Genomic DNA, 27,733 nt, shown 5'->3' with positions numbered 1-27,733 from the left:
TGGTTACGAATTGGTCCCATTTACTTCCATTGTAAGTGCCTCACTGGATCCCAGATTTTTGCTTTTTTTAAAGAAAAGTCCAAATTAATTTTTGAGGTAATCAATATTATGCCACAAATGCTGTAGATTGAGTTTAACTTGTATTGAACCCGGAATATTCCCTTGATGTTAATGTATAAAAATATAGTTGTTCATCATTAATTCATGATAGTTTATAATGCATTAACTTTTTTAACTTTTAATTTAAAAAATATAATACAGGTAGTTTAGTGAAATTAACATTAACCAATATTAATCAGTGTTAAAAGGTATTGTTCATTGTTAGGTCATGTTAGCTTATGTTTATGAATACAACCTTATTGTAAAATGTTACCAGTTGTTCTTATTCTTGAAAAAGCCTGATTTTAGCAAATGTATGGTTTCTTTACACAGAGTAAAGTAAAAGAAGAAAATGTGCCTTATCATAGCACCATGGATGCAACTTCTGCTAGGTAAAGAGAAATATATTTATTTTGTATTCATGTGTAACCGATAGAATAGCTTTTTTATTTTTTTTAAAGGAGGAGCATAAATGATAAAAATGTCCATTCCATGTTTTTTGTCTTTGTTTTTCCTATAAATATTACATAAAATAAATAATTTATTCAAAAGCAGTCAGGTAAAGAATGGAGATATCAAATACAGTGGCGTTTGCATATTATTAATGTTACAGTTGTTTATGCTATGGTGCTAGCTTGACTAAATTCTGATCGTAGGATGCTGGGTCTCAGTCTCGGCCTCTCTGTCTTGCACCTTGGAGCAAGTGCTTCCAGTAAGTGTTTGCATAACTTTTAGTCCACTGAGTCACAGAGTCTGAGAGTCCGTTAGAGTGTCTCATATGAGTTAGTACTGCATAAATAACTGCATCCAAAGGTCACACACACAAATACACACAAGCAATACACTCTGTGAAAGGTCTCCTTAGTTCATTCTGGGAGGTTGCCGGCAGCAATGTCCGATTCCTCTCCGTCAATTTTGGTCCAACCTTTCCTTCGCTAGAAAAGGGTTTGGCATAAAAAAATGTCCCATATTTTTTCCCCTGGTGCCAATAACTTAAAAACAAATATGTGACAACAGTCTGACTCAGTGAAAATGAGTTCTCTCAGTTCCTTTACATTCTCCAAGCTCATCCCTTTATACTGTAGACAAATCCAAGTTTTTCCTCAGTGCAGTTAAATGTTCCCTTTGGTGAGGTTGTAGCTATACAATAGGAATGGGGAGGAAGTGTGTGGCTGTGTTTTTTCTCCGGGTCTTTTTGGCTCTCATTGGCCTTCCGTTGGCGCTCAGGCCAACAAACATGGGCTTTTTCTTATTTCGCCACTCTGCAGAGGCATAGGTGTTGTACCTGTTCTCCTCTATCCGCTCTATCAGCTTGCAGTCAATGCCGAAGTCCTTCTGGAAGAAGAAGATGGATATGAGTCAGGCAGGATCAACCGAAACATTTAATTTCATATATTGCATTTAGTCAAGGGATGAGCATGTTCTGTAGAGCATTAGAGTACTATTTTTTTAAAGAGCTGTTTTGGGGGGGCCTGGGTATCTCAGCGAGTATTGACGCTGACTACAACCCCTGGAGTCGCAAGTTCAAATCCAGGGTGTGCTGAGTGACTCCAGCCAGGTCTCCTAAGCAACCAAATTGGCCCAGTTGCCAGGGAGAGAAGAGTAACATGGGGTAACCTCCTCGTGGTCGCGATTAGGGGTTCTCGCTCTTAATGGGGCGCGTGGTAAGTTGTGCGTGGATCACGGAGTGTAGCATGAGCCTCCACGTGCTGTGAGTCTCCGCGGTGTCATGCACAGCGAGCCACGTGATAAGACCTGCAGATTGACGGTCTCAGAAGCGGAGGCAACTGAGACTTGTCCTCTGCTACCCGGATTGAGGTGAGTAACCGCGCCACCACGAGGACCTACTAAGTAGTGGGAATTGGGCATGCCAAATTGGGGGAAAAAGGGGAAGAAAAAAAAAAGAGCTGTTTTGGATCCAAATTCTGAATTGAGAAAAGTGAATAGACAAGCATAGTTAGACAAAGCGACAGTTTGTTTGTCTTTCTGAATGTCTGTCAATCTGCATGTATGTCTGTCAGGCTGTTGTATTTAAAACATAATGATCCTAATTCAAACCATATTAATATTATTGGCCGTAATGTCAGAAAGAATATGCATCCCATAAACTCTGATGAGGGGATGGATGGTTCGATCTTGAAATATCACTACTTCTGATGTTGACGTCATCTCGTGAGGACCAGTCCTTACATAACTTGTGATTTTATTTTTATTTAGCATGGAAATGAACCTCATAAGCTTTGAAATGAATAACTAGCTTAATGTGACTTTTTTATAATAGTTTTTTGTTTATGTTAATTTACTGTATATTATTTTTAATGATGGTGGCTTATAAATATGCTAATAAATGGCTATCCCTAACCCAACAATTTTATCATTAAAAATCACAAAAATTCCATATACTTCCACTGTAAAAACTGATAATGCAATTGTTACCAAAAGGATCTACTTTTACTTGATCTTACCCTTAAAGTTTACTTTTGTTGTTGTAACCTAATGTAGTCAGGCATATTAAAAATATTTTTTTACTTGAATGAAACCAGTTAATTCAGATGTTACTACATGAAGCAAGTTTTTATGTTAAAATTTTTACGGTGTAGATGTCTTGATATTAGCAGGCCCAGACGGAATCTACAAACACAGAACTCTGCAGAAGACTCTGCAGATGTCCAGAATCAGAACGCCAGTCGTTCATAAAATTCTTTCTTTTATTAAATATTTTGGCTAATTTCATCATGCTTTCAGCTATTAATATGAGTTAAGAACTCTCAGCTCCTTTAACACATTTTACCATCAGAATCCACAGATTTTGTCCAAAAAGTAGCACAGAAATTGCAGAAAAGTCGCTATTATTAGTGGAATTGTTATATTGACCTTGATGGTACTTAGCATCAGATCAAAAAGAAAATAAGCGGTCTCGCCCATCATTATACTACAGAATATTTAAATAGTTCCACAATATACAGGACATGAAACAGACCTGAGGCGTAGGAGATTGCATTTTAAGACTTTCCCCTTTCTCTAAGTTGATTTCACTTTTGGGAAAGCACGCCACTATTTTTTCCTGTTTCAGGTAACATTTGCCATTCATGGGAGCAGATGAATGAAAGGCAATGGAGCTGAAGAGAACTCGGAACAAAGAGGGAGCAGAGGATTGTATGGCTGGATTGTGAATGGAGGAGAACGCATGCATGGAGCAGTATTTGAAGAGAGACTAGAGTGTAAGGAAGAGGGCCTTCTCGGCTTACTTTTTAAAAGATGACAGAACTCTTTTGCTGAAGCTGACTTTTGCTGGGGGATTATTTACAGGCAATGGAGTGGAACTGTCCTTTAAAATAGCCCTGGGCTTTGTAAGTGCCCAGAGACATGAGAAATAGAGCAGGCTCTCTGACATCAAAGACTCAGAGAGGGTCCAAGGACTGACTGATCTTTCTGGAAGCTTGTAAAAAGCTGAATTTCTATAAATAGTTTAGAAATACGGAATATTGTTTAAAAATTCCTGATAAGAGGACGACTAAGGTTTGGATGGGACTATGAAATGTTATTATTATTTGTTGTGGAGTCCATTCATTAACGTAGAATTCGAACTATGATGAAAAGAGAATTGAAAAGAAAATGATGCTCACCGCCCCGTAGACCACCCCTTTCTTGTTAATTGCAAGGTAGTAATTGCTTTGAATCCCCTTGATGGCAACGATGCCAACATCCACAGACTTGATTTCGAGTGTACCTACAAACCAAATGTAAACATATCATTTACACAGAGTCCACATAAAAGCATTGCATTGAATTATGTGTGTACACATGTGTACTTCATTTAACATTTATAATGAGAAACAAGGTACAGTTATACTATTATATATAGCATATGGAAAAACTTGGAAGATAGAAAGACATTTTATTTAACATTGGACACATTTGTGAAACATATATCTCATTTACCTTAAAATACAGTATATGGGAAATAAAGACATTAAAGAAACCCCATTAACTTGTGGTGGCGTCTGTGGGGTCGGCAGAGGTCATAGAGTGATCACAATGTCAGACAGTACAATCATGAAAATAAACTGTAATCACTGCACCCCTGTATAATCCCTGTCTGTTTACACACAATCTACATCATCATCCCACTGCTAGAGTACACAACAGTCTGACCTGATCATTTTGATCTCTCTCCAAAAGGGCAGAAATCCTCCATGTCCCAAGTCCCAAGCAAAAAAGGAGTGCTTATTTATAATACAAAAAGTCATATTTTGCTATCTTTGTTCATTTTCAGAGTTGAAAACACTAGCACACTGCACACTGACAGAGGCTTGCAACAATTAGTGATTCAAGTTGTGGTAGTAACCATTTAACCAACCAATTTGTATGACTTCATTTGTACAAAAATGTACGACTTATAAATCAACCGATCACGCATTTGGAACCCTGAAGTGTCACTTTCTTCCGGATTACACATCAGGCCATTTAACAGTAATATCATGGTTATGTTTACACTCTGGGTAGGGTAAGGTTTCACACTTTATGGTTAGGTTTAGGGATGGGGTTTGGGTTAGGGGTTAAAGTTACGAAAACACGTGTTTTGGATTACCACGGAACAAACGGCACATCGGGAACTACAAGGACACGAGGAAAGTGTCACTCATTGGTGGGTGTATAACTTGTACTATTTCGTACAAATGAACTCATATGAAATGGTACGAATTCACCACCTTGTACTATTATGACGAATTCTCGTGAGATTGGGTTGTTTTCTCTGTAGGAACATTCTATCAAAACTTCAAAACCAAGTTTCACAAGCTGCCACAGAAAAGACCATCTTAGACCAGCATCAGTTTCCATCCTTATCCAGGCAGGTGTACTGTACTGGTTAAGTGCTGGTCTAGCTAGCGGTCCAACATGGTCATGCTCCAACAAAATGCTGTAGTTGGTGGACCACTGTGGTATTTCTGGGTAAGATGGTTGACCTAGCAAGTCTTCTACCTGGTCTTATAGAAACCCATTATTATACTCACATTTTTGTTAAATGTTTTTTACATGGCTCATTGTACGTATTGGGGCAGTTTCCTGGTTAAATTAACACTAGGGCGCTATAAAACAAAAATGACTTCTATTTCCTTTCACACCAATCACGAATAAAACGGCAAATTAGCAGTTCATAAACACTTTTCACCCTGTTCCTCAAGCCACCTTTTCACTGCATCTGACAAACGACAGACTGGAAGTCATTCATTTCCAATTGAGAGTCACACGGGGTTCCGACTGTCTCCGGATGCTACATTTTCATATCCAATTTGAGCCTCGGCTGCATTAAAATATTTCAACTCTTGCGACTAGACCGTATGCGACTGGAAGTGATGTATTCATGCAAAACTATCAGCATGAACTGAGAAATATCAATTAACCTTTTTCTAAATGCCTGCTACTTCTGTATTTTGGACAATTAATAATGTAGAAGTCAGAAATGATTGTTTACGTTGCAAATATCACAAAAAGTTTTTGGAATTACAGTAAATGTGTGATTAAATGTGTCATTTATTTCTGCACATGCAAAACCTACATATTTAAAATCATATCTATGAATTTCTTATTCATATTTGCTGAATTAGGGTTGTTGTTGCTGTTAATTATCATAATATTTACTATAAAAACAGTAATAGGCCTAATGATAAATAATACTGTTAATAATAAATACGGAGTGAATATTAATCCTGAATTTTATTTAATTCATTCAGCCCCATGTTGGACACAAGTATCCAAATCACAAAATATGCTGGTGACCACATATGCAGGTCTTTTCAGGGTAGACATTATTTCTGGCAGTTCCTGCCTATGAAGAGTGTCTTAAAACAGTTACTTGTGAGGTACTGTACATCTTTGGGTAAAAATGACACCCATGAAGCCAACTGGCCATGTAAGTATAGTTAACAGCTGGTTAGCTCACTAGGTTTTGAGACAAAGCCAATGTCACCCAAAAACATACCGGAAAATGTAAACGGAATGGAAATATGATATCCAAACAAAAGTCAACATTATATATTGATATTGATTGATATTGACATCCGCATTATGCCTGAGCTTTCGTAAACCAGAGGTATTTCATCCACACCTGTGGATCAGGGGCACAAGTGCTGCTACAACAGAAGGATTAAGTGGATCTAAAGGCAGTTCCTCTGCATGAGTTTAGGTTACATTCACTGAGAGAAGATGTAAGGAGACCTAGTCTTTTTTCTCTCCTCCCTCGCCCCAGGTTCATGAACAAGAGCAGCAGAAAGGAAAAGGAAGGGGCTTGCAGATGGGATCACAGACTCAGTGGGATTAGGGGGAATAATCTATGATCAAAGGGCAACAGAATGGACCAAAGCAATGGAACGCCCCCAATGACACAACCACATATACATTTTGTTGAAAATTCTCAAGCATATATGATGTATCACAGGCAATTATTTTGTTCCTCTGTGTTCCTGTAGTTCCCATGCACTGGGTTAGATTCCCAGGGAACACACAAGCTGATTACACGTATAGCATGAATGAACTGGAAGAAGGATAAAAGTGCCTGTCTAATGCATAAATGTACATTATACAGATGTGTACATTTGCATGTACGCATACAGGCACACACATCCCTTTATGAGTGATGTCATATGTGTAAACATACCATGTCTATAGTAAATTTGGTGGTTGGTCTTTAAAGCATGCAATGTAATAATAAAGCCTGAATCTTCTGGCAGAAAAGCACCTGCTTGCTTTCCACTGTTTGATGTGGTCTGTTAAACCAAAACACAACAATTTTTATGACTCCTGCACGAGTCCCATGAGTGTTTGCCCTGTCTGCACTGAAGCTGATATGCAGGTCTACAACAAAAGACTGGATTTACTAAACCAAAACATCTCTGAGGCATCTAGCAACAGTTCTTCTCTTTTTCTTCTCACTGCTTTCTTCTTCCACATCTTAAACATTTAAAAGGATAGTTCACCCCCCCCCCCCCCCCCCCAACTCTCATGTTGTTTCAAATATGTATGACTTACTTCTGTGGTACACAAGACATAACATCTCCTTTTGTGTTCCATGGAAGAAAGAAAGTGATTTTTGTTCAGTATTATTATTTGAATAAATTAATGTTCAGTTTTGGGTGAACTATACCTTTAAGATCTGCCCCTTTTCTTTTAAGATTTTTGACAAATGCCATTTATTTATTGTGAGATATGACCTTAAAGTACAGAAAGACTTTCAATTAATCACCAGTGTTCTAAGTGCAGCTAGACAGGTAAAGTTTTTCATAGAGAGCAATTTAAAGCAGATTAAAGGCCTTGTGTGGGTTTGTTTACATTTTAATTTTTGAAGAAAAAAATAAACAAAAACTTACAGTTGGAGTTTGAATAGTCTTGGCACATTTGAACATTCCGTCAATATAAGTATATGGGATTTATCCTATTTTTGATTGTCAGTTGAAAACTGTAATTTCAATCAGTTAGAAAAGTCATAGCAAACCAAGTCAGAACCATATGAAGGTCTGTGCCCAGATTGAAGGATCTTGTTTGAAAGCTTTACACCCTGTCTACACTGGGCACATCCGTTTCCGCGATGTGATGCGACACAATGGCTTGAGGCTGTCTACACTGGACGCATCAACATGAATGTTCTAAACTGTTTATTTGTGTTGCTCGCAGTATAGCGGTGCCACAACGGACGTTTCCAGTGTAGACAGATCATTTATTATAATGGGTTCTATTGCTTTTGATGCGATGCGCCGCTATCGTCCGGTGTAGAGAGAGTGTTAGGGGGAGTTATAATTGAGAAACTTTGATCTTTGTTTAGGGATTTTGGAAAACCCCTAAAGTTAAACCAACCCTGTAGAATAACAGTATTTTGGCTTTCTCAAGCCAGTATACTGTAATAAGCTCTATATAGTGTACTGTATATACTGTATATTATTTAATAAAAATGTTTGAAACATTAACAAAAAACACTGCCTGTGCTTCTAACAAGTCCATTACATTTTTATGTAGCACATTTATGTGTGTCTGCACAGCCATTTAAGAGTTTCAAATTCAACACAACCCTATACACACAGCGATGTTTTGACTCCAAAGAGTGTGATTACATTTTAAACAGTTTTCCTGGCAGATCCAATGTTTTGTTACATCTATATCATTGCAGTCAAGTGCTCTGACTAACATAATTTCTTATTTTTTATTCAAAGCACTAGCCAAGGCATTCTCTCCAAAAATGTGAGAATTTTCTTGTGGTGCAAACTAATCCTTCAAGTATTCTTGTTTGACTCCCCGTTAAGGCTCAGATTACAAAGACTTAAAAGCCTTTGCATTTTAACAAGTCCAGCCGAGCCCCACCTCACACTCATACCCTGCCTATGAGTGGCCATGTGTCTGTGACATTACACTGCCAGTGGCTGCTCATGGCCAGGTCCAATGGTGGTCCTGAGGTTCATGGATGTAGCCTAGCGTGATCTTCCCTCAGTAGACTTGGCTTCTGTCCCAGGCTCTGTTGGTGGCCACCCCCCTGCTTAACGCCGTTCAATGTTTTCTTGGCAGGTTGACAGCACTCAGGTTATCACATCTTGTGGTAGTTACAAAAGCCCCAGAGCCTCATATTTGTTTCTTTGTGCAACCTGCATCTCCACCATAGCTAGAGAGAGTGAAAGAGACCCTCATCCACTTCAAACTCTTTTTTCCCCCCTGTGTGTTCATTTGTTTGAAAACAAAAAAATTGTATCATACAGACGGGGCTTTCGCTACACAACAAACAAGGGCCTTTCCCTAGCAGTGCTCAGATCTTTGGATCATTTCCATACATCAAAATAAAAATTCTCCTTGCACTTAGGAACCCACAACCCTGCTGAAAAAGACCAGCTTAACTAGCATGCAATTGCCATGCTAGTCTAGGCTGGTCTAGTTGATTAAGTTGTTTGACCAGTATCGTTTTTCTGGTTGCTGGTTAACCAACATGATCACATGAGAAGTCGACATGTTGCCACCGAATGCTCCTGTCACCTGACATTGACCCCATTTTGTTAAGTTACTGACCGGTGCCATCTGCCATTATACATTTTTGCATCAGTTTAAATGCGTTTATCATTTCTGGTGGTGCTATCAGTGTTGGTAAAGTTACTCAAAAAAGTAGTCCATTACAGATTACTAGATCATTGAAAAAGTAATCAAATTACTAATTATTTTACTTTTTAGTTACTTTATGAAACACATTTCACAGAAAAGTTTGTTTTTTTACTCAACAAATTCAAAATAATACATTATATTGTCTAAACACGTATTTTAGCTGTCACAGAAATGCAAACAGACGTTCATGAACATAATTCATGTTTACAATGTATTCTACAAAAATAAATTTATTTAGAAATATGTGTTAACCAAGTAATGTATTTAAAAGTAACTTAATTGAAAGTCAGTAACTGAACTCTGATTACAATTATTTTTTAAATGTAATGCATACTACATGTCTTACTATAAAAGTAATTATATTAAAGTAACTAATTACTTTACAATCAGATTACACACAACACTGGGTACTACTGATAGCATGTTGTGTGAGCAGCCTCAGAAATGGGTTCTCGTCCCATGGAAACCAGGAAGTTGCTGCGTTTACATTATCAATGATGAAACTTACTTTACAACTCGCTTTTGGTGCCACTCTGTGGACATTTCACCCAGAAACTGGAGTTCACACAGTGTCAGCCACTAGGGGCAGTGGTTCGAATTTCAGTAAGCACAGGTCAATTTCAGCTGAAGAACTTTTGACCTACTGTCGCCGAATTCACAGTGAGATCAGTCTGCAACAAACAAGGGCCTTTCCCTTGCAGCACTCAGATATTTAGGTCATTTCCAGACATCAAAATGTGTCTTGCACTGAGGAACCCTCAACTACATGACAGCACTCCACTCCGGCCATGCCTACAAAGTTTCTTAACTCCAACGTCCTTACAAGTCAAGTAATATATTACACCAGGATACTTAATTGTCCTGGGAACCTTGAATTGCCACTTCTGTGACATGCATGTCTTTTCAATTAGCCCCCCGTCTACAGGACCATAAAGGAAACTCGGTCCCCATTAAAAGGCATCTTTGCAGCTGACCCCGCACTGGCTTCTGATGACAGTGACTTGCACCTTTGATCTGGGCTCTGTGGGCCCCAGCTCCTGGGCTCGGGGAGATCAGTGGACAGCTCTGTGTTCTCTTTGGGGGTTTGTCTCATTACAGTCCCTATTTCAGCTTAAATGTGCTTGGAAGTCTATGAAAGTGCTTACACAGTTTATATTCAGCCTAGAGATGGCATGAGCAAGAATGGTGGAACACTCTTCCATCTTCCATTGCTCTAACAAACAGAAAGTCCTGCCACAAACTAATGCCAATGGTTAAGCCAGTGCTGCTATATTGGGTTGGTCGGGATGCTCAAACAAACCGAAATGTTTTAGTAGTGCAACAGAGCCACAGTGTTTACAGTTTTCAATTAACTGAACCTATGAATGGCTTACTTTTCATATTTAGTATCGAAAAAATATACACTTCAGCTTAACCTTGTGCGGCCCCACACACACATGTGTGGACGTTGTATTTTGGCTCCAATACATGCAATGCATAATTTAAATTAATTTAAACCGACTGATCTCAGTTCAGAAGACTCTGGGCTGTCAGTAAAGAGTTCATTCTGATTGTCACTTGTTTGACAGTGCAACGAGAGAACATTGAGATATTGTCACCAAAGTAGAAAAAGAAAAAAAAAAACATTGTAACAGAAAAGTCAAATCAAGTCAAATAATTATTATTGGTAAAGTTTTTTTTTTATTTTTGTTTTCCCCAATATACATTGTTACAAAGCAGCTTTACAGAAAATTAGCTGTAATGTCTATAACGTCTCAAAAACACGAATAACCAACACTCCTTGAAACATAATAAACCATTTTATAAAAAAGAAAATCTGATTTCTATAGCTTGGTATTATTAAAAATTTCACAACTTAATACTGCTGTCCACATATGTGGACATCAAATTATAGGAACACTATTTTTTTTTGCATGTTTATTAGGTGCTACTAGTTACAAATCAAAAACAGAAATGGAAAATGCACACAGCAGTCACGCTCGGGTCTCAGGAGGTTAAACCGTAATGCTTTAAAATCTAGAATGGCTGTAAATCAAAAGATGATGATAACCTGATGTTCTTTGTCTAGTTTGCACTTCCCCTATTGAAAGCACAGGTCATTGTGGTTTGCACAGAAAGGTTCAAGGATTTAGTTTTGTGAAGCCAGAAGATGGTTTACAGAACGCATATGTGGACTTCACAGACAGGCTTGAAAAAACATTCCTACTTTTTGAGAGCTGTGTTAAAAGACAGCTGGTTTTGTGAAGATTGATGATATTTTAAAACAACAATTTTATTCATTTTTTCAGCACCTCGTTAACATGCTTTCATTGGTGTTTTTACATATATACATTTCCTACTGAAACTTATTAATATGCTCTATGTGTCAACTCATTCAGCGGTGCAACCCATTCTCCCTGACATCCACAGGTTTATCATCTTAGAACTTAAAGTGCTATTTCTATCCTTCTTTATAGCTCTAAGATCCATATCCTTTGCTAAAAAATAATGACCAGTATCCTAAAGAAAAACACTGGATTGCAAACTGTTTCAAAACTAAAAACATGATTTGATGCCAATGACTTGCCCTATGGATGATGTGTATTTGACTATATGATAACTACGTTTTCCAGGGACATAAAATTTAAGGGTGCATGTCTTGGTCTGAGCTTACTACACAAGCAATAGCATTATTTCATGATCCGTAATGGTTCCTTGGACTGTAGTGAAAACAGAAGTGCCATTCACCCTATATAAATCTACTAATATGTGACTCATTGAAATAGCACATAAATGCTTCAGAAATCGAGAACAGAAATTTTTCTTTATCTGTTCCAGTTTCACTGGGTCTAGTACACAGTGATTCTATAATGAGTCGTTTCAAGGTTTCCTAAAGCGAAAACTGGGATTATGAACAAATAAATACAATGCTTCTATTTTGCATTTTTCCAATAAAAAAAATATATATATATATATATATATATATATATATATATATATATATATATATATATATATATATATATTTTAAATGTACATGCATTTTAGATATTTTTATTTTTTTCATATACAGTATGTCTCCCTTTTGCTTTAATGACAGCATTCACTCAAGCTGGCATGGAATCTACAAGTTTGTTCATGATTTTAGACTGTTTAAAAGCGCATCTTGTGTGCTTCAATGGAAGCAGGGAAAAGTAGTTAACATGGTCAGTGTAAAAAACATAAAAAATTATTATTTGATTAGTGATCTAGAAATAATGCAGAATCTTATTTTAAACAAACCATTTGGCTTGAAATTGATCAAAAGTCTAAAACTTTCTGCATATTTCCAGGTTTAAAAAGGATGTTGAATCCCAGATTTTCAGTGTGCTCTCAGATTTTGGACCCCACTGTGTAAAGGAAAAATGTTCAAGTAATTTAATTTTCATTGGTACAAATGTATTTGTTTAATTATTTTCATACATTTTATTGTGGCTATAGGTTGTTATACCTCTTTGTGGTTTCAAGCATGTCAGGCAATCAGAGCTTGCAGAGTATCATGCTCTTTGGTTGACTAACTCTCAAGACTTTTGGGAACCTCCCTGTACAGTGTCTGGAGTAAAATGCCTCAGAGAAGTAGTCAAGATTTTTGCTCAACTAATTTTTGATGACAGACAAATTTGTTCAGTGTTTGGATTGCCTGGGCAAAGAAACCACTGACACACTTTGAGTACAAGTGCACACTCACAAGCACATGCAACCATGCATGCACCATGCCTAAACACACACACACACACACACACACACACACACAGAGAGAGAGACACAGACACACAGACACACAAGCAAACATACAGACAGTCTTCAGTGGTGGCAAAGAGACTACAGCTTGCTCTTAAATGTCAGAGCAGACACCCATCTTAATGGGACCGGAGGAGCACTTCATCTGGCTTTAGTGGCTGGTAAAGCCAGGGGGAATGGGGTAAGAGATTTTCTTTGGAGGATGGGAGTAAGAGTTTGTATAGCAAATGGGGTCTGTAGAATGGATAGGATAGATACCCCTTTAAACCTAAATGGTGTTGGTTCTCATGCCAGAGTTGGTGCTTAGCCTGGGGGAACTGTGAACTGCTCTCAGTATGGCCTGCATTTCCACATGAGAGACAAACGATAATGTAACTGACTATGTTATTAACCTGCCCACAAACAAATAAGCCACATCATGGTCTTTGTATGAGTCTTACAAGTTTCAGCATCTTTAAGCAGTGGTCAGAAATTCTAATAAATAAAATTCATAGTAATTATTCACATTTACATGTATGTTACTTTCGAAAGTTTTACAAGCTCCATCTCCCATCAGACATTTTTGCATCAATTCAAATGTGATTACCTTTCCCCATCGCACTACTGATAGTGTTTTGCGCAAACAAACTCTGTGACAGGAGTTCTGGTCCGATGGAAACCAGGAAGTAACTGCATTCACATAAACAATGGTAAGCGTGTTTTAGAGGTTACATTTTCACTTTAAAATGACATTTTCACTCCACTGACGGTTAGGTTTAGAGCTGGGGTGTAGGGTTAATAAATTATGCATTCCTGTTAACCATTTTACATAATTTACAACTAAAAATACAACTTGCTTTGGTGCCACCCTGTGGACATTTCACCTCAACTGCACTTCCAGCTTAGGCCTCTGGGGGCAGTGGTTAAAATTTTGGTAAGCACAGACCGATTTCAGCAGCAGAACTTTCGACCTCATGTTGCCGAATTCACAAAGTGATCAGTCTGGTTTTTGGAGCCATTGCAGAGCCATTTTTTTCCATATCCATAACGTCTTATATTGGTTCCAGATTGGGATATGGCACCAGCACTGGCACCAACACTGGCAGTTAATGGAAAAGGGGCTGCAGGGTTCCATTTCTAGCTATTTCTATTTCTTATAACAAGTCCTCTCTCCCAAAATGGACCTCGTCCCTTTTGAATATACAATGTACGATCCCCAAGAATTCATGACAATTACTTAAAAAACGGGCTGGCCAGATGCATCTTTGGTCTCACTTCATTGCTTTGATGCCCCCATTGAACTCTCACCCGACACTATCTGTTCAAACACAAATCGCACAGGAATTCCCCTTAGCATTGTTTAAGTCTCTTAACTATACATTGGTCCAATGTGGTAGCATGTCAGACACATAACAAATTTACAGGCACACTGAAACACCTTGCAAAGTCCTGTTCCCCTCAGTCCTGCCTTGTTAATTGCTTGATAAATGTAAGACGAAAGGTGAGCTTTAGGTTATCAGATTTGGGAAGGGGTTGACTGTTGACTGGTTGAATGAAAGCCATTGTAGATATCTCAGCTATCTAAACCAGACTTCCTGTACCTGGCTTTAGACTGCATCTACCAACACAGAGAAACATCATTACTGTGACATGTGGTTATTTTAATATACCTGTATCTAACTCTAAACCTCTATGGATTGCTCAATGATTAGTAGAAGAGTGATTTGATTGGCATGTGTCAAGACTGAGAGCTATTCTAGAGTGATTGTTTCCTGAAAGTACCAATTGTTGTTTTACTGGTCAGTTGGAGAGTGTGTATTTGGTCACAATCAGTTGGAAATCAGACAGACCACAGCAGAAAAGAGACAGTGGCGTTTCTCTCAAAAACAACCCAGGGTACAAATGGTGCACTGCTTTAGGTAATGGGGTCAGAGGTTATGCATACTTCTGGTCTTCCACTCCTCCAATTTGAACTTTCAGCAGGGCAAAATGGATGCATTAACTAGATGAAGATGTCGAGAGCTACCACCACAGCATGGTCTGTAGAATTTACACATGTGGTGTGGAACAAGTAATTGTAAAGCCTAATTACACTGAGCCTTTTTAAATCACAAAATCTGGCATATTTGAATTTGATGCATTTTTAGCATAAAGTGTAAAATGTTTTGTCAAATAACATAAAAATGGGCTTCATATGGTAACATCTAAATTACCTGTTATTTATTAAACTAACTCTATTTGGTTACACCAATGACAGGAATTTCCATGGGTCAGATAAGGTTGAAATATTTTCTTAAGGCAACAATATTCACTTTATTAATATGTGTAATATGAATAATAATAATAATAAAAAAAAAAAAACAGTGTGAGTACCTCTCATATTTATATTCAGTTGTTAAGATTATGGAACAATTATAATTAGTTCCCCTGACAATCTCAACAAATGTTTTTCTAAAGTAATTAGAAAACTAACTATGTAAGTTTGTTAAAACAAGCGCTGTTACTTATGAAACAGAAAAGAGAAAGTCTATGAGGATGTCAAGGTCAAAGAGGATGAAAAGAAACACTGATACTAACCTTCTGCACATCAGCTCAACCCTCATAAGTCAATTTTATTACTTGTGTGGTTGGGATTTCCCGCGGGAGCTATAATCGGACACCATAACCACCAAGCATGAACACACCCACACACACACACACACACAGACACTTCTGCAGAGTGTCATCCATGTGGCCAGGGCCGAGAACATGTAATTTAAATTCACACATTGCACACGTTCATTCAAACCAAACAAGTCAAACAACAAAATGTGAGTCATTTTGCACAGAATATACTCATGTTATGCTAAAAGGAAGATGGAAAAAAGAAGTAATACTGGGTAACATTTTACATTACAATGCCTGTTACACAATAACACATGTTATTACTAATTAATTAATTAATAACAATGTAATTACAAACCATTCCATTATTACAAACATATCTGATTAGATGATTAGGCATTAAGCACATGTAGTTCATTAAGTGCTTACTTATGTAAATACACAGTAACAGGAGCACTGTGAAATTAAGTATGCATGATTATTGGAGCATATTCCAGGTTTTGGGTAATACTGGAGACTGGTACTTGGTCTAAAACTTAACAGAAGCAAGTGCAATTTACTAAAACAAGTTATGTGTCATTTTGATAATAAATAAATGATAAAGCTGTGACGAAGAATAGCATCAGCTGATTGTTTATCATTTTCTCCCAGCAGCCATGCTGAGAGTGTCTTTTAGTTATCTTGTTATTGTTACTCATGAAGCATTTAACGTCACACCAATCTCTGGAAGAGGCCGACTGAAGTCATAATAACGATACAGCGCAACACTACCAGGCAGACAAATGTCTCTCTGCATTAGTGCCAGTTTCTGAGAAACACTTAACAGAATAAGCTTATTCATCTTTCTCTCATTTAATTGGACAGAACAACTTTAATATTAAACAAACCAAACAGAAGTTGATGGAAAGCAGGGGGAAGACTTTACATACTGTATGACCTCTAACAACATATTTGTATTAACATTCATTCAACAGGCACATTAATTCCTTGTAGATTATTCATCTAGGGGTTACACCGTCTAATACAAAGTGTATATATTATACAATGACTTTCAGATAGGTAATTTGAGCCTCAATTTTCTTTAGGTTTGTCTTGCACAGCCCAAATAGTTTTTTTTTAGATGTATAAATCTAAATTAAAGTCATAAATAATGCTAATACCAATGTTTTGTTGATACTGATCCTATTGGAAAGTATTCAAGCACTGTAGGTATGAGCACCTATTTTGCATCACCTATGGAATGGTTTTCTATAGAATAATAATTTCTCGTTCACTAACTCTCATGAGAAGAAAATCAAATCCCAGTCATCCAGAATACACTGTTGTGACAAACCTCTCTCATCCAAGAGCTCTTACATGAGAACTATTCTGACAAAAGCTCTACCAGTATAATTGCTTTTGGCCTGGAAACACCTCATTGGAACAGAAATATTCTGTATTCTTAATTGAGCCCTATTATATTAGACCAAGTGAGAGGGGCATAATGACCACCGGCCTGACCCTTATTTGATCTGCTGCCCAAAAGGAGACACGATCAATGGAAAGACCCCTGCACTTTAGACCTCAAAAATCAACCAGTAGTTGAACCCTGATCTGACACATACCCTCATTCAAAGCTGTCAAGGCCTAATGATCCTCATTAACAATTTCCTCTAGCCATGCCAGCATTGCTGAACTACAACACCAGAGGTTTAGCACTTGAGCTCATACAGACAACAAATACAGTGGCCACAAAAGTATTTAGACAATTTTGGACACTTTGGTTACACATAAAAATTAATTAAAGTCATTACATTTACATCTCTGTTTGTGTTCCACAAAAGAAAGAAAGTCATATGGGTTTGGAACAACATAAGGGAGAGTAAATAATGACAGATTAACTATCCCTTTACATGTCCAAATACTTCATAAATATAAAAACTTGATAAATACAAAACAATTGTGCGGAGGAAAAAGGACAAATAAAATCAAAACAGGAAAGGAAAGATTAAACTCCAGTCGGTGCACAGAATGGCCATGTGAGAGTTTTTAAATCACAGTGAGGTTGTTGTTAGGTTGACTCAATACACTGAGGACAGCACCAAGTCCCAGCACGGGCTGCCATTTCCAAAAAATATCTTTGGGGAGATGAGTGTCCCAACACAATGTGACAAAAGTGATACTGAGCTGGTGGGTTCTGAAAGGATATCAAACAATATGGGTTGGATAGGATTTCAAGAAGCACATAGACAGGTCTTTTGTGGACTTGAAAACTAAAGAAGGCTGGACTTGAGAACTCTAACGTGGACAAAGAGACTCTCTGAAGGGGAGCTTGAATCTGGGAAACTCAACAATCTATCATATTTAGGCTCTCTGCAAATATTTCTCCACATCAAATATGCAAAACAAATATCTCAAATCTAAAAATATTTGGCCCTTGTATTTACTGCCAGTGTTTAGTGCACATGTAAATTTGGTATTAAGACATGACATTTTAGATTTGCATTACTGGTAAATACTGTAGGCTGCAATATTGTCTCATTAAAACTGTGCAAATAGAAGAGTTTTACATGCAAATTGATGTTTTGCTGGTAAATACTTTGATAACTCACCATGTTTCATAAACAGGGATCATGTAGAAGAAAAACTACTTTTGAAAAAAATTATGCTGACAGGCACACATACAACCCCAATTCCAAAAAAGTTGGGACAGTATAAAAATGCTAATAAAAACAAATAGAACTGATTTGTAAATGATATTCAACCTTTTCTATATTGAAAGCACTACAATTAAACATTATTTAAGACTAATAACAATTTGATGAGTTCAAATAACAAGGCAATGTGAAACAGGAGATGTTAAACAGGTGAGGCAATCATGTCATAGTATATACAGTGCATCCGGAAAGTATTCACAGCGCTTCACTTTTTCACATTTTGTTATGTTACAGCCTTATTCCAAAATGAATTAAATTCATTATTTTCCTCAAAATTCTACAAACAATACCCCTTAATGACAACGTGAAAGAAGCTTGTTTGAAATATTTGCAAATGTATTAAAAATAAAAAATAAAAAAATCACATGTACATACTGTAAGTATTCACAGCCTTTGCTCAATACTTTGTTGAAGCACCTTTGGCACTAATTACAGCCTCAAGTCTTTTTGAGTATGATGCTACAAGCTTGGCACACCTATTTTTGGGCAGTTTCTCCCATTCTTCTTTGCAGGACCTCTCAAGCTCCATCAGGTTGGATGGAGAGCGTTGGTGCACAGCCATTTTCAGATCTCTCCAGAGATGTTCAATCGGGTTCAAGTCTGGGCTCTGGCTGGGCCACTCAAGGACATTCACAGAGTTGTCCCGGTGCCACTCCTTTGTTATCTTGGCTGTGTGCTTAGGGTCGTTGTCCTGTTGGAAGATGAACCTTCATTCCAGTCTGAGGTCCAGAGTGCTCTGGAGCAGGTTTTCATGGAGGATGTCCCTGTACATTGCTGCATTCATCTTTCCCTCGATCCTGACTAGTCTCCCAATTCCTGCTGCTGAAAAGCATCCCCACAGCATGATGCTGCCACCACCATGCTTCACTGTAGGGATGGTATTGGCCATGTGATGAGCGGTGCCTGGTTTCCTCCAGACATGACGCTTGCCATTCAGGCCAAAGAGTTCAATCTTTGTTTCTCATGGTCTGAGAGTCCTTCAGGTGCCTTTTGGCAAACTCCAGGTGGGCTGTCATGTGCCTTTTACTGAGGAGTGGCTTCCGTCTGGCCACTCTACCATACAGGCCTGATTGGTGGAGTGCTGCAGAGATGGTTGTTCTTCTGGAAGGTTCTCCTCTCTCCACAGAGAAATGCTGGAGCTCTGTCAGAGTGACCTTCGGGTTCTTGGTCACCTCCCTGGCTAAGGCCCTTCTCCCCCGATCGCTCAGTTTGGCCAGGCGGCCAGCTCTAGGAAGAGTCCTGGTGGTTCCAAACTTCTTCCATTTACGGATGATGGAGGCCACTGTGCTCATTGGGATCTTCAATGCTGCAGAAATTTTTCTGTACCCTTCCCCAGATCTGTGCCTCGATACAACCCTGTCTCGGAGGTCTACAGACAATTCCTTGGACATCATGGCTTGGTTTGTGCTCTGACATGCACTGTTAACTGTGGGACCTAATATAGACAGGTGTGTGCCTTTCCAAATCATGTCCAATCAACTGAATTTACCACAGGTGGACTCCAATCAAGTTGTAGAAACATCTCAAGGATGATCAGTGGAAACAGGATGCACCTGAGCTCAATTTTGAGTGTCATGGCAAAGGCTGTGAATACTTATGTACATGTGATTTTTTTCATTTTTTATTTTGAATAAATTTGCAAAGATTTCAAACAAACTTCTTTCACATTGTCATTATGAGGTATTGTTTGTAGAATTTTGAGGAAAATAATGAATTTAATCCATTTTGGAATAAGGCTGTAACATAACAAAATGTGGAAAAAGTGAAGCGCTGTGAATACTTTCCGGATGCACTGTATAGAGTCCCCCAAAACAGCCTAGTCCTTCAAGAGAAAGGATCATTCGAGACTTGTCAATTTGCCAATAGATGCTTCAGCAAATAATCCAGCACTTTGAGAACAATGTTCCCCAAAGACAAATTGGAAGGATTTTGGGCATTTCACCCTCTACAGTGCACAATATAGTTAAAAGATTCAAGGAATATGGTCAAATCTTGGTGCGTAAAGGGCAAGACGAAAACCAATTTTGAATGCACATGATCTCTGATCCCTCAGACATCACTGTCTTAACAAATATCATTCATCTGTTAACATGGGCTTGGGATTACTTTGTAAACCTTTGTTAGTCAACACCATTTGCCGCTGCATCCACAGATGCAAGTTAAGACTTTAAAATGCGAAGCAGAAGCCATACAACAACACTGTCCAGAAGTACTGCCGACTTCTCTGGGCTCAGTCTCATTAGGGGTGGGGGAAAAAATCTTTCAGTGATGCATCGCAATTCATACTCAAACGATTCTGAATTGATTTTCAAAAGAATCAGAATTGATTCTGAGTTCAGTTTAAATCACGGCAGAGCAGTGGCACGCCAAAGACAGATGTAGAAACAAAGATGTGAGTTAAGTGCATACACTAATGTCAAGTGCACAAACATGACTGTTTGCAGACCAGCTGTATCAAACACATGACCATTTGTGCCCGAATGAAACTACGATCCCGAAATTCTTTCACAAACCCACGCAAATAGCAACGTGAGAGTTTATTCATGACAACAAATCCAACAAACAACATGAAAGACGAGCTCGCACCCATTATTGCACTGATTTGCATACAACGGGGGAAAACACAGAAGAAAATAATGATAAGGCAGCGGCTCGGGAGATGTTGGTGATGTTTTCATTTAATTATTTTTTTTTCGATGCCTTTCTCTACTCTTGCGCGTTCTCCATTTCATTGGCTTTTGCTTTATTGCCGGTCATTGCCGGTCACTCGCTTGTCAGGACAGTGCGCACACCTAATGATAAAGGTTTGAAATCCATCATAGCTTTTGCGACAGGGTCGTGCAATCTTCTACTCGCAGAGCAAACAGATGGAACAGTGCATACAAGACCCTTGATAATTTTCGGAAGCAACAACTGCACTATTTAAACTGCTTTACTATCACCTCTGCAGGTGAGGAGAGGAGAAGCTGACAGCTGCACTCTCATAGAAGCAGATATATTTCTCATCCTGGACCAGCAACTTCCAGTTGTGGTTAAAAAATTTAAATGAATAGCATGGCATATATTAATTTTAAATAATAATTAAATACTATTAAATGATTTACAATGCTTAAACAAAAATAAAAAATAAATAATATAATCAGTTGAAGTAATAGTATTTAGTGTGTTTTGATGGAGAACCAATATTTTTTTTCTTGTGCTTTTAAGACATTTTTTTATAAGGTTCTAAAGAAAGAAACTGAAAAACTAAGATACTCTTTTAAACTATAGAACCATTTATTTAATCTTGTAGATGTTCCATGTTTTGTTCACAGCTCATACTGAATGTAAAAGGCCAGTTTATGTAATATGACTCATTCTGTTAAATAAAAAGCTGAAAGGTAAAAAATAGAGAGTAAAAAATAAATTTTGAAGAAACTGAAAAAAGAAATAAATTGAAGGACAAGATGCATCATGATTCATTGAGAAACGTTTTAGAATCGAATCGTTACCCTTTGAATCATAATCAAATCGAATCGTGAGGCCAGTGAAGGTTCACACCTCTATTTTAAATAGTTTTTGAAAAACACAGCCGTCATGTTCTCCGGGCCAAAGAGGAAAAGGACCATCCAAGCTGTTATCAGCGTCAGTAAGCCAGTGTCTGTACGGGCCAGGGGTGTGTCAGTGCCCATGGCATGGATAACTCGCACATCTGTGAGGGATTAATGCAGACAGATATGCTCAAATTTTGGAGCAGCATATACTGCCATTCAGTGCCGTCTTTTCCAGGAAAGTAACGGCATTTTCAGCAGGACAACTTCAAACCACATACTAGCCAAATAAGCAGAGAGCTAGATTTGTCTGCCTGCAGTCCTGACCATCTCCAACTAAGAATGTGTGGTGCATTATGAAGCGCACAATACGGCAACGAAGACCCTGTACAATTGTGCAGCTGAAGACCTGCATAATGGATAAATGGGGGAAAGTTCCACTTTTTAAACTGAACAAACTTGTGTCTTCAGTGCCCAAATGCTTAACAAGTGTTATTAGAAGAAATGGTGATGTTTCACATTGGTAAACTCTCGACTGTCCCAACTTTCTTGGAGTGTGTTGCAATCATCTGATTTGAAATTACTGTACTTAAAAAAAATAAAAATAAAAAAATGAAATTCACAAGGTAAAACATAATATAATGTTTTGTTGTAGTGCTTTCAATATAGCAAAGGGTGAATATAATGTACAAATCACTCCTTTTTGTTTTTATCCTTTTTTATTTTCATACTGTCCCAACTTTTTTGGAATTGGGGTTGTACATTCGGCACAGCCTTTTCCTCTTAGTCCCAGTTTCAAACTGAGCTTTTTGGATAAACACCAGTTCCACAAAAAGAATGATAACACTCACTTCTTTTCAAACACTGGGCCTTCTAACACAAAGATACAGTACACATTGGCATGACATCAGACTATATGCAGTAATACTCCATGCTGTTCATGGGAATATTCTTTGTGTTAACTTGAGAGAAACAGTATACCACAAGGGGACTGGTTCCTTTTAAAATGCCAGTGGCTCCAACTGGAGTAAAATCATTTGAGGATGTTTTGATGTTTTGAGTGCAGGATGATACTTAACATACCAGGCCACTCATTTCTGCCCTTTTTATGGGCATTTGTGGCAACAACAATGGTTTTTGATTACACAATAAATCAGCCAAACGCACTTGTCGTAAATGCCACACACTGACATTACCTCGGTGCCTGTGGCACTTCTTTTAAGCGTGGGACACAGAGAGCACTGCTGCTACCTTGTGGGCACCAGAGGCCCTTCCAATTTAATTATAGTGTCCACAAAAAAGCATGGGGAAAGCGCAGGGATGGCAGAGATCCAATCTGTTTTGGAGAAATGATCCATTCACTAACAAGTGGTTCCCCTTTGCTATGCCTCCTGCAGATATTCCAGGCCATATCCACACTTTAGATATACCAGTAGTGAGATTTGATTCAAATCCCTCTGCAAAACTCAGTGCATCTGGCGGGAACATTTTTACCAGTATGCTTCAGGCCTTAAGGCCATTGTGGGAGCAAAAATGACAGCACAAATTTAACATGTGGTAAGCAAGTGGCAGGAACCTTTTAACATGTACAGAGATTACTGGCACAATAATTAGTAGAAACACACATACAATATATATATATATATATATTTATATATAAAAATTATATTTTGATACTTAAAGGGGCTTAAAGGTATAGTTCACCCAAAAAACTAACATTATTCTTCAATCACCCTCATGTTTTTCCAAATCCTTGCAATGACTTTATGTGTTTCTTTCTTTTGTGGAATACAAGCAAAGATGTTATTTAGAATATTAGCCTCAGTCACCGTCCACTTTCATTGAATTCATTATTTTCCATACAATGAAATTGAATGTTGACTGAGGCAGTCATTTACTTTTGTTTTTTCACATAAGACTGAAAGTCAAACAAATTTGAAGCAACATGTGGTGAGTAAATAATGACTGAATTCTAATTTTGGGTTGAACTATCCCTTTAATTTCTATAAAACTGGAAGTCCAACACTGTCCAGCTTTCTGGGCAAACGCTTTGATGGTAGTTGAAAGGTTTCCAAAAATCTTTGTGCCTGGGCCCTGGATTTATTAAAAGTCTTTCTGTACAACACATTTAAGAGGCAGTTCGGCTAATTGAAATACCCACAGCCATGTCTTGCAGAGTTCCAGCACACCCTTTTCTAAAAAGCGAAGCACCACACACATGGGCCCCATATGTCAAAGCTTTTTTTTATTATCAGCAATGTGTGTACAACCCACTAACAAAAAAGTGCAGAGGGAGTTTTAGGAGTGTGGTAGCCAGGTGCTTTTGCCGGGTGTCTGGACTTACCATGAACTGTAAATTTAACAGTTTCAGTTTAAATTATTCTGATTATTCTAAGGTAATTTATGAATGACTGGGATGACACTTTTAACAGGGGAAAATAAAACCACCTGACATATGCTCCAAATTAATAAATTCTTTAAAGTAACTTTGTGGAAGCGACAAAGGCTGTAGGAGTTATGGCAGCAATAATAAAGATAACTGATATATTCTGTTCTGTTTGGAAGTATGTTCTTAAAAGGAAGGCTCCCCTGGTAATTTCAAATTGGTTCCAGGAAACCTGTTATGAAGAAATCTACAGTCTGAAACCGAAGGACAAACATGCTGGGCTGACTACCCACCAGCCCTCTACAGCACACACAAAGCCCAACTCCATGCATAGCAGCTAGCACTTACCAACATTAGATATGGTTTACATTATCTGATTGATGTTTGACTCAAAAATTAAAGGAGACAGGAAATAAGCAGTGCCATTTCTTTGGGAAAGCAGGGACCCACATGTGAGAGAGGAAGGAAACTAGGAATACTGTGGTGTTACTCACTGTACGGATCATCCTTGCTTTTGGTGCCGTTGACTTTTCCATTTTTATCGATCCTGAGAAAGAACTTCTGGTACGAGAAGAGTTTCCTCCTCCGCACATCCCCCGTGAGGTGGTTGTAGCTGCGCACATGCCGCCCGACAACCGCCGCGGATGAGGAGTTGGTGCCCCTCTGGGCACGCTCGGCCCTGTGGGTGTCATGGCAGGCCACGGGCAGCGCTGAACACAGGAGAAGAAGGAGCAGAAGGGAAAGGCAGGACAGACGAAACCAGGCTGAGGCACCCTTAGTCACTTTCCATTTGCACATTGTACTGGAGCTCGGAGGATTGGGAAGACCCTCACAGAAAGGTACATGCTGAAGAGGTGGAGGGGAGAAAGGGTGCTGGCCGAAGGTAAAGCCCCAAACGTCTGTAGTCACTTCTGCTGTTGCTTCTGGATCTGGTTCCCCTCGTGTCCGAAAGGAATGTGTCAACATCCATAACTCAAAACACCTCAGTGGGGAACCGCCTCACCTCTCACCTCCTCTGTCTCTCCCACGTACAATCCACTGGAGAGCTTGAAGAGCCCCTTTTGGATGGGGGAAATAAAGACGACAGGCAACAAGAGGCAAAAAAATGTTTTTGAGAAAAATGTTAAAACAACCCAAATGCAACTGCAAATCTGTTCTTGATGAAATGAGAGAAATCCACAGTAGGAAAAAAAAAGTGTAATTCCTGCTGTGTCCAGCTCTCTCTGGAGCACTTCACTCTGTAAGGGAGCTTCTGAGTGAATGAGATTGTGTGTTTCCCTTCTGCTCACCAAAGAAGTGTTAAGAGGATCCTGAGGTGGACCAGATCTCCTCCTCTGAAATAACTGAGCAGTGACACTCCTCTCACCTTATTTATTTGGTTCAGTGTCCCAGATGTAATCTCTTTAGCTAATAGGGAGACTATGTAACGCAGTTGACTTTGAAGTTCTGTGTGTGCGAGTGTGTGTTTTGCTTGTCTGTGTGCGTCAGAATGAGAGGCAAAGAGGGGCATGTTTCCTCACCCCTTTCCTATCTGTCTCACTCTGTTTCTCCCAATTGCCTCACCCACCTCTCTTTCAATTTCTCTCTCTCTCTTTCACTCTTCCCCTCCCACCCTGTTCCCTCCCATCTGGTCTGTGAGCCCCATGCGTCGCCCAGTACAGGTTTCCTCCAGCTAACTGTTGCAGCCCCCTGTGGCATGTGAGCCTTACAAGAGACACCTGTAGTTGAATGCTGCTTTCCCCTCATTTACCCACAGATTGCTTTTTTCACCATTGTCTCCATCAGTTTTCTGCCCAACCTCATTATTCTCAATATTTTATGTTTATCCCATTTGAATTGGTTTGTTCACTAAATAAAAAATGTCCCATTCAGCCAATGCATTCTTGTCAAAGCAACTACAGATTTCTTTTTTAGCAAATGATAAATTAATTTAATACATTTTAAACTCTAATTACAATTAATAACTAAACGTGATGACAGAAACCAATAACAACAAAGCCAGGAAATGTTAAAACAATAAGACAACTACTTAATTAATATATGCTGCAAAGCGTGCAAATCATTAACACTTTTTTTTCATACGATTCTGTTAGGATAGTTGAGACAACATTTGGGCAAATACTGTTGGTCTAAAATGTGTTTTTACATTTCTTTAGGTCTGCCCCTGTGTCTTCACAGTCCATGAACTGTTGTCCTTTTAGCCATTTAGGATGGACCTGAACTGTTTGACCGTGAAAAGATGTGAACAGTCTCATTATCTTTAGATAAACAATATGTTTATTCACTTAATAGTCACTTACAACACCCATAACAACAAAATGAGACATTCATCGTGTTATGGGACAAAACTCACCCAGAAAAGAATCTCTGTCTTGAGCCTGCTGCATCTGTTGTTTAATTTCCTTTCCATATTGTGCGACAAAATCCGTATCCCCGGTCACTCTCCTCTTGTTTGGCATCCTTCTCTGTTTTGACAGAAAAAAGAGGCCAGATTCGACCTCTGCATTGTCTTTGGTCCTATATTCCAAACTGTAATGCCATTTATGATTTTAAGCTGAGTGCCAAGTCAGTTAGAACTTTAACTAATGTACTTCAACATGCAGTATGTATACTTGGTTGTATACTGTACTGTATTGTATTTTGAATAATTTTGTATATTAGGTATTGCATTGTAAATTGTACATATTGTAAACTGTATATATATAAGGGGTATATTTATGATCATAATTCTCTTATTGAATGGCTATTGAATAAGTTTACAATATATTATATTGTATGTAATTCTACATAATAAATAACTGATTCATGTGGAATGTCAATTGTGATTCTTTTTTTAATGGCCTTTTGGCTTTTTACTAGGATAGGGAAAGTAGAGAGGTTACAGAAAATGAGAGGGAGAATAGCGGAAATGATAAAGGACCTCATAAGCCAGGACTCAAACTCGGGTCACCCGCGATGCATCAGCACCATGTCTTGAGTGCAGCCCACTAGGCTAAGGCTCAATTGTGCTACTTGAGCAATTCAAGTGTCACTTACTGTGCAAATAAATAGTGAACTAAAAAGGTGTGAAAAGCATTTTTGGTTTCCACTACTCTGAGATTATGCGTGTACGTCTGGTTGCTAGACATTTCTGCGGGGGTGTGTGTGAAAGAAAACATATTTCACTGAAATTCCCAGGTCATGTTGCATAAATGCTTCACCTTCATGACAGTCTGAACAATCTAGCATCCTGCGTCAAAAGGTCTGTTAGAATCTCTATCATGTACATACACAAGGATGTCAACCACTAACCGAGGGAGAAATTTACTCATTAGGGGTGGGGGGGAAGGGCTGCCAGAGTGCAGGGAGAAGAAACATGTGTTACCTACCAACTAAACTGTGCCCAGTGTATTTGAATGCTTTACTGTCCATATAATATCCAAAAGTCTCTGTGGATACACAGTTCTGTTCAAACATTTCCAATGTGCTCAAAAGGAAACTTGTGAAATTAATGGTCTCAGTGCTAGTTTTGCACCTCTCATGTCTAAAAGTTAGCTTTGCGGTTT

General features: G+C 38.4%; 1 protein-coding gene across 2 annotated transcripts; it reads right to left on the bottom strand.

Annotated features, from left to right (window-relative positions):
- Positions 1 to 517: 517 nt before the first annotated feature.
- Positions 518 to 25,796, bottom strand: LOC127428889 (fibroblast growth factor 10-like). Of its 2 annotated transcripts, XM_051677556.1 has the most exons (4): positions 25,478 to 25,489; positions 24,683 to 25,246; positions 3,726 to 3,829; positions 518 to 1,434 (listed from the first exon to the last, which is right to left on the bottom strand). In XM_051677556.1, exons 2-4 carry the CDS (start codon positions 25,152 to 25,154, stop codon positions 1,240 to 1,242), a joined length of 771 nt encoding a protein of 256 aa, XP_051533516.1. In that variant the 5' UTR covers positions 25,155 to 25,246; positions 25,478 to 25,489; the 3' UTR covers positions 518 to 1,239. The 2 variants fall into 2 exon arrangements, with proteins under 2 accessions (XP_051533516.1, XP_051533515.1); XM_051677555.1 differs by having other exon boundaries at positions 24,683 to 25,796.
- Positions 25,797 to 27,733: the final 1,937 nt, after the last annotated feature.

Source organism: Myxocyprinus asiaticus, chromosome 38, assembly GCF_019703515.2.
Source record: "Myxocyprinus asiaticus isolate MX2 ecotype Aquarium Trade chromosome 38, UBuf_Myxa_2, whole genome shotgun sequence".
Lineage (NCBI taxonomy): Eukaryota > Metazoa > Chordata > Actinopteri > Cypriniformes > Catostomidae > Myxocyprinus > Myxocyprinus asiaticus.
This window is presented reverse-complemented; position numbering and strand designations above follow the sequence as displayed.

Excerpts from the sequence above, each read along its gene's own strand:
- LOC127428889 (XM_051677555.1), bottom strand. The coding sequence starts at position 25,154 with ATGTTGACACATTCCTTTCGGACACGAGGGGAACCAGATCCAGAAGCA. Across the intron at positions 3,830-24,682 it reads AAGCAAGGATGATCCGTACA|GTACACTCGAAATCAAGTCT; the intron begins GTGAGTAACACC and ends TTTGGTTTGTAG. Across the intron at positions 1,435-3,725 it reads AAGGGGTGGTCTACGGGGCG|AAGGACTTCGGCATTGACTG; the intron begins GTGAGCATCATT and ends TTCTTCTTCCAG.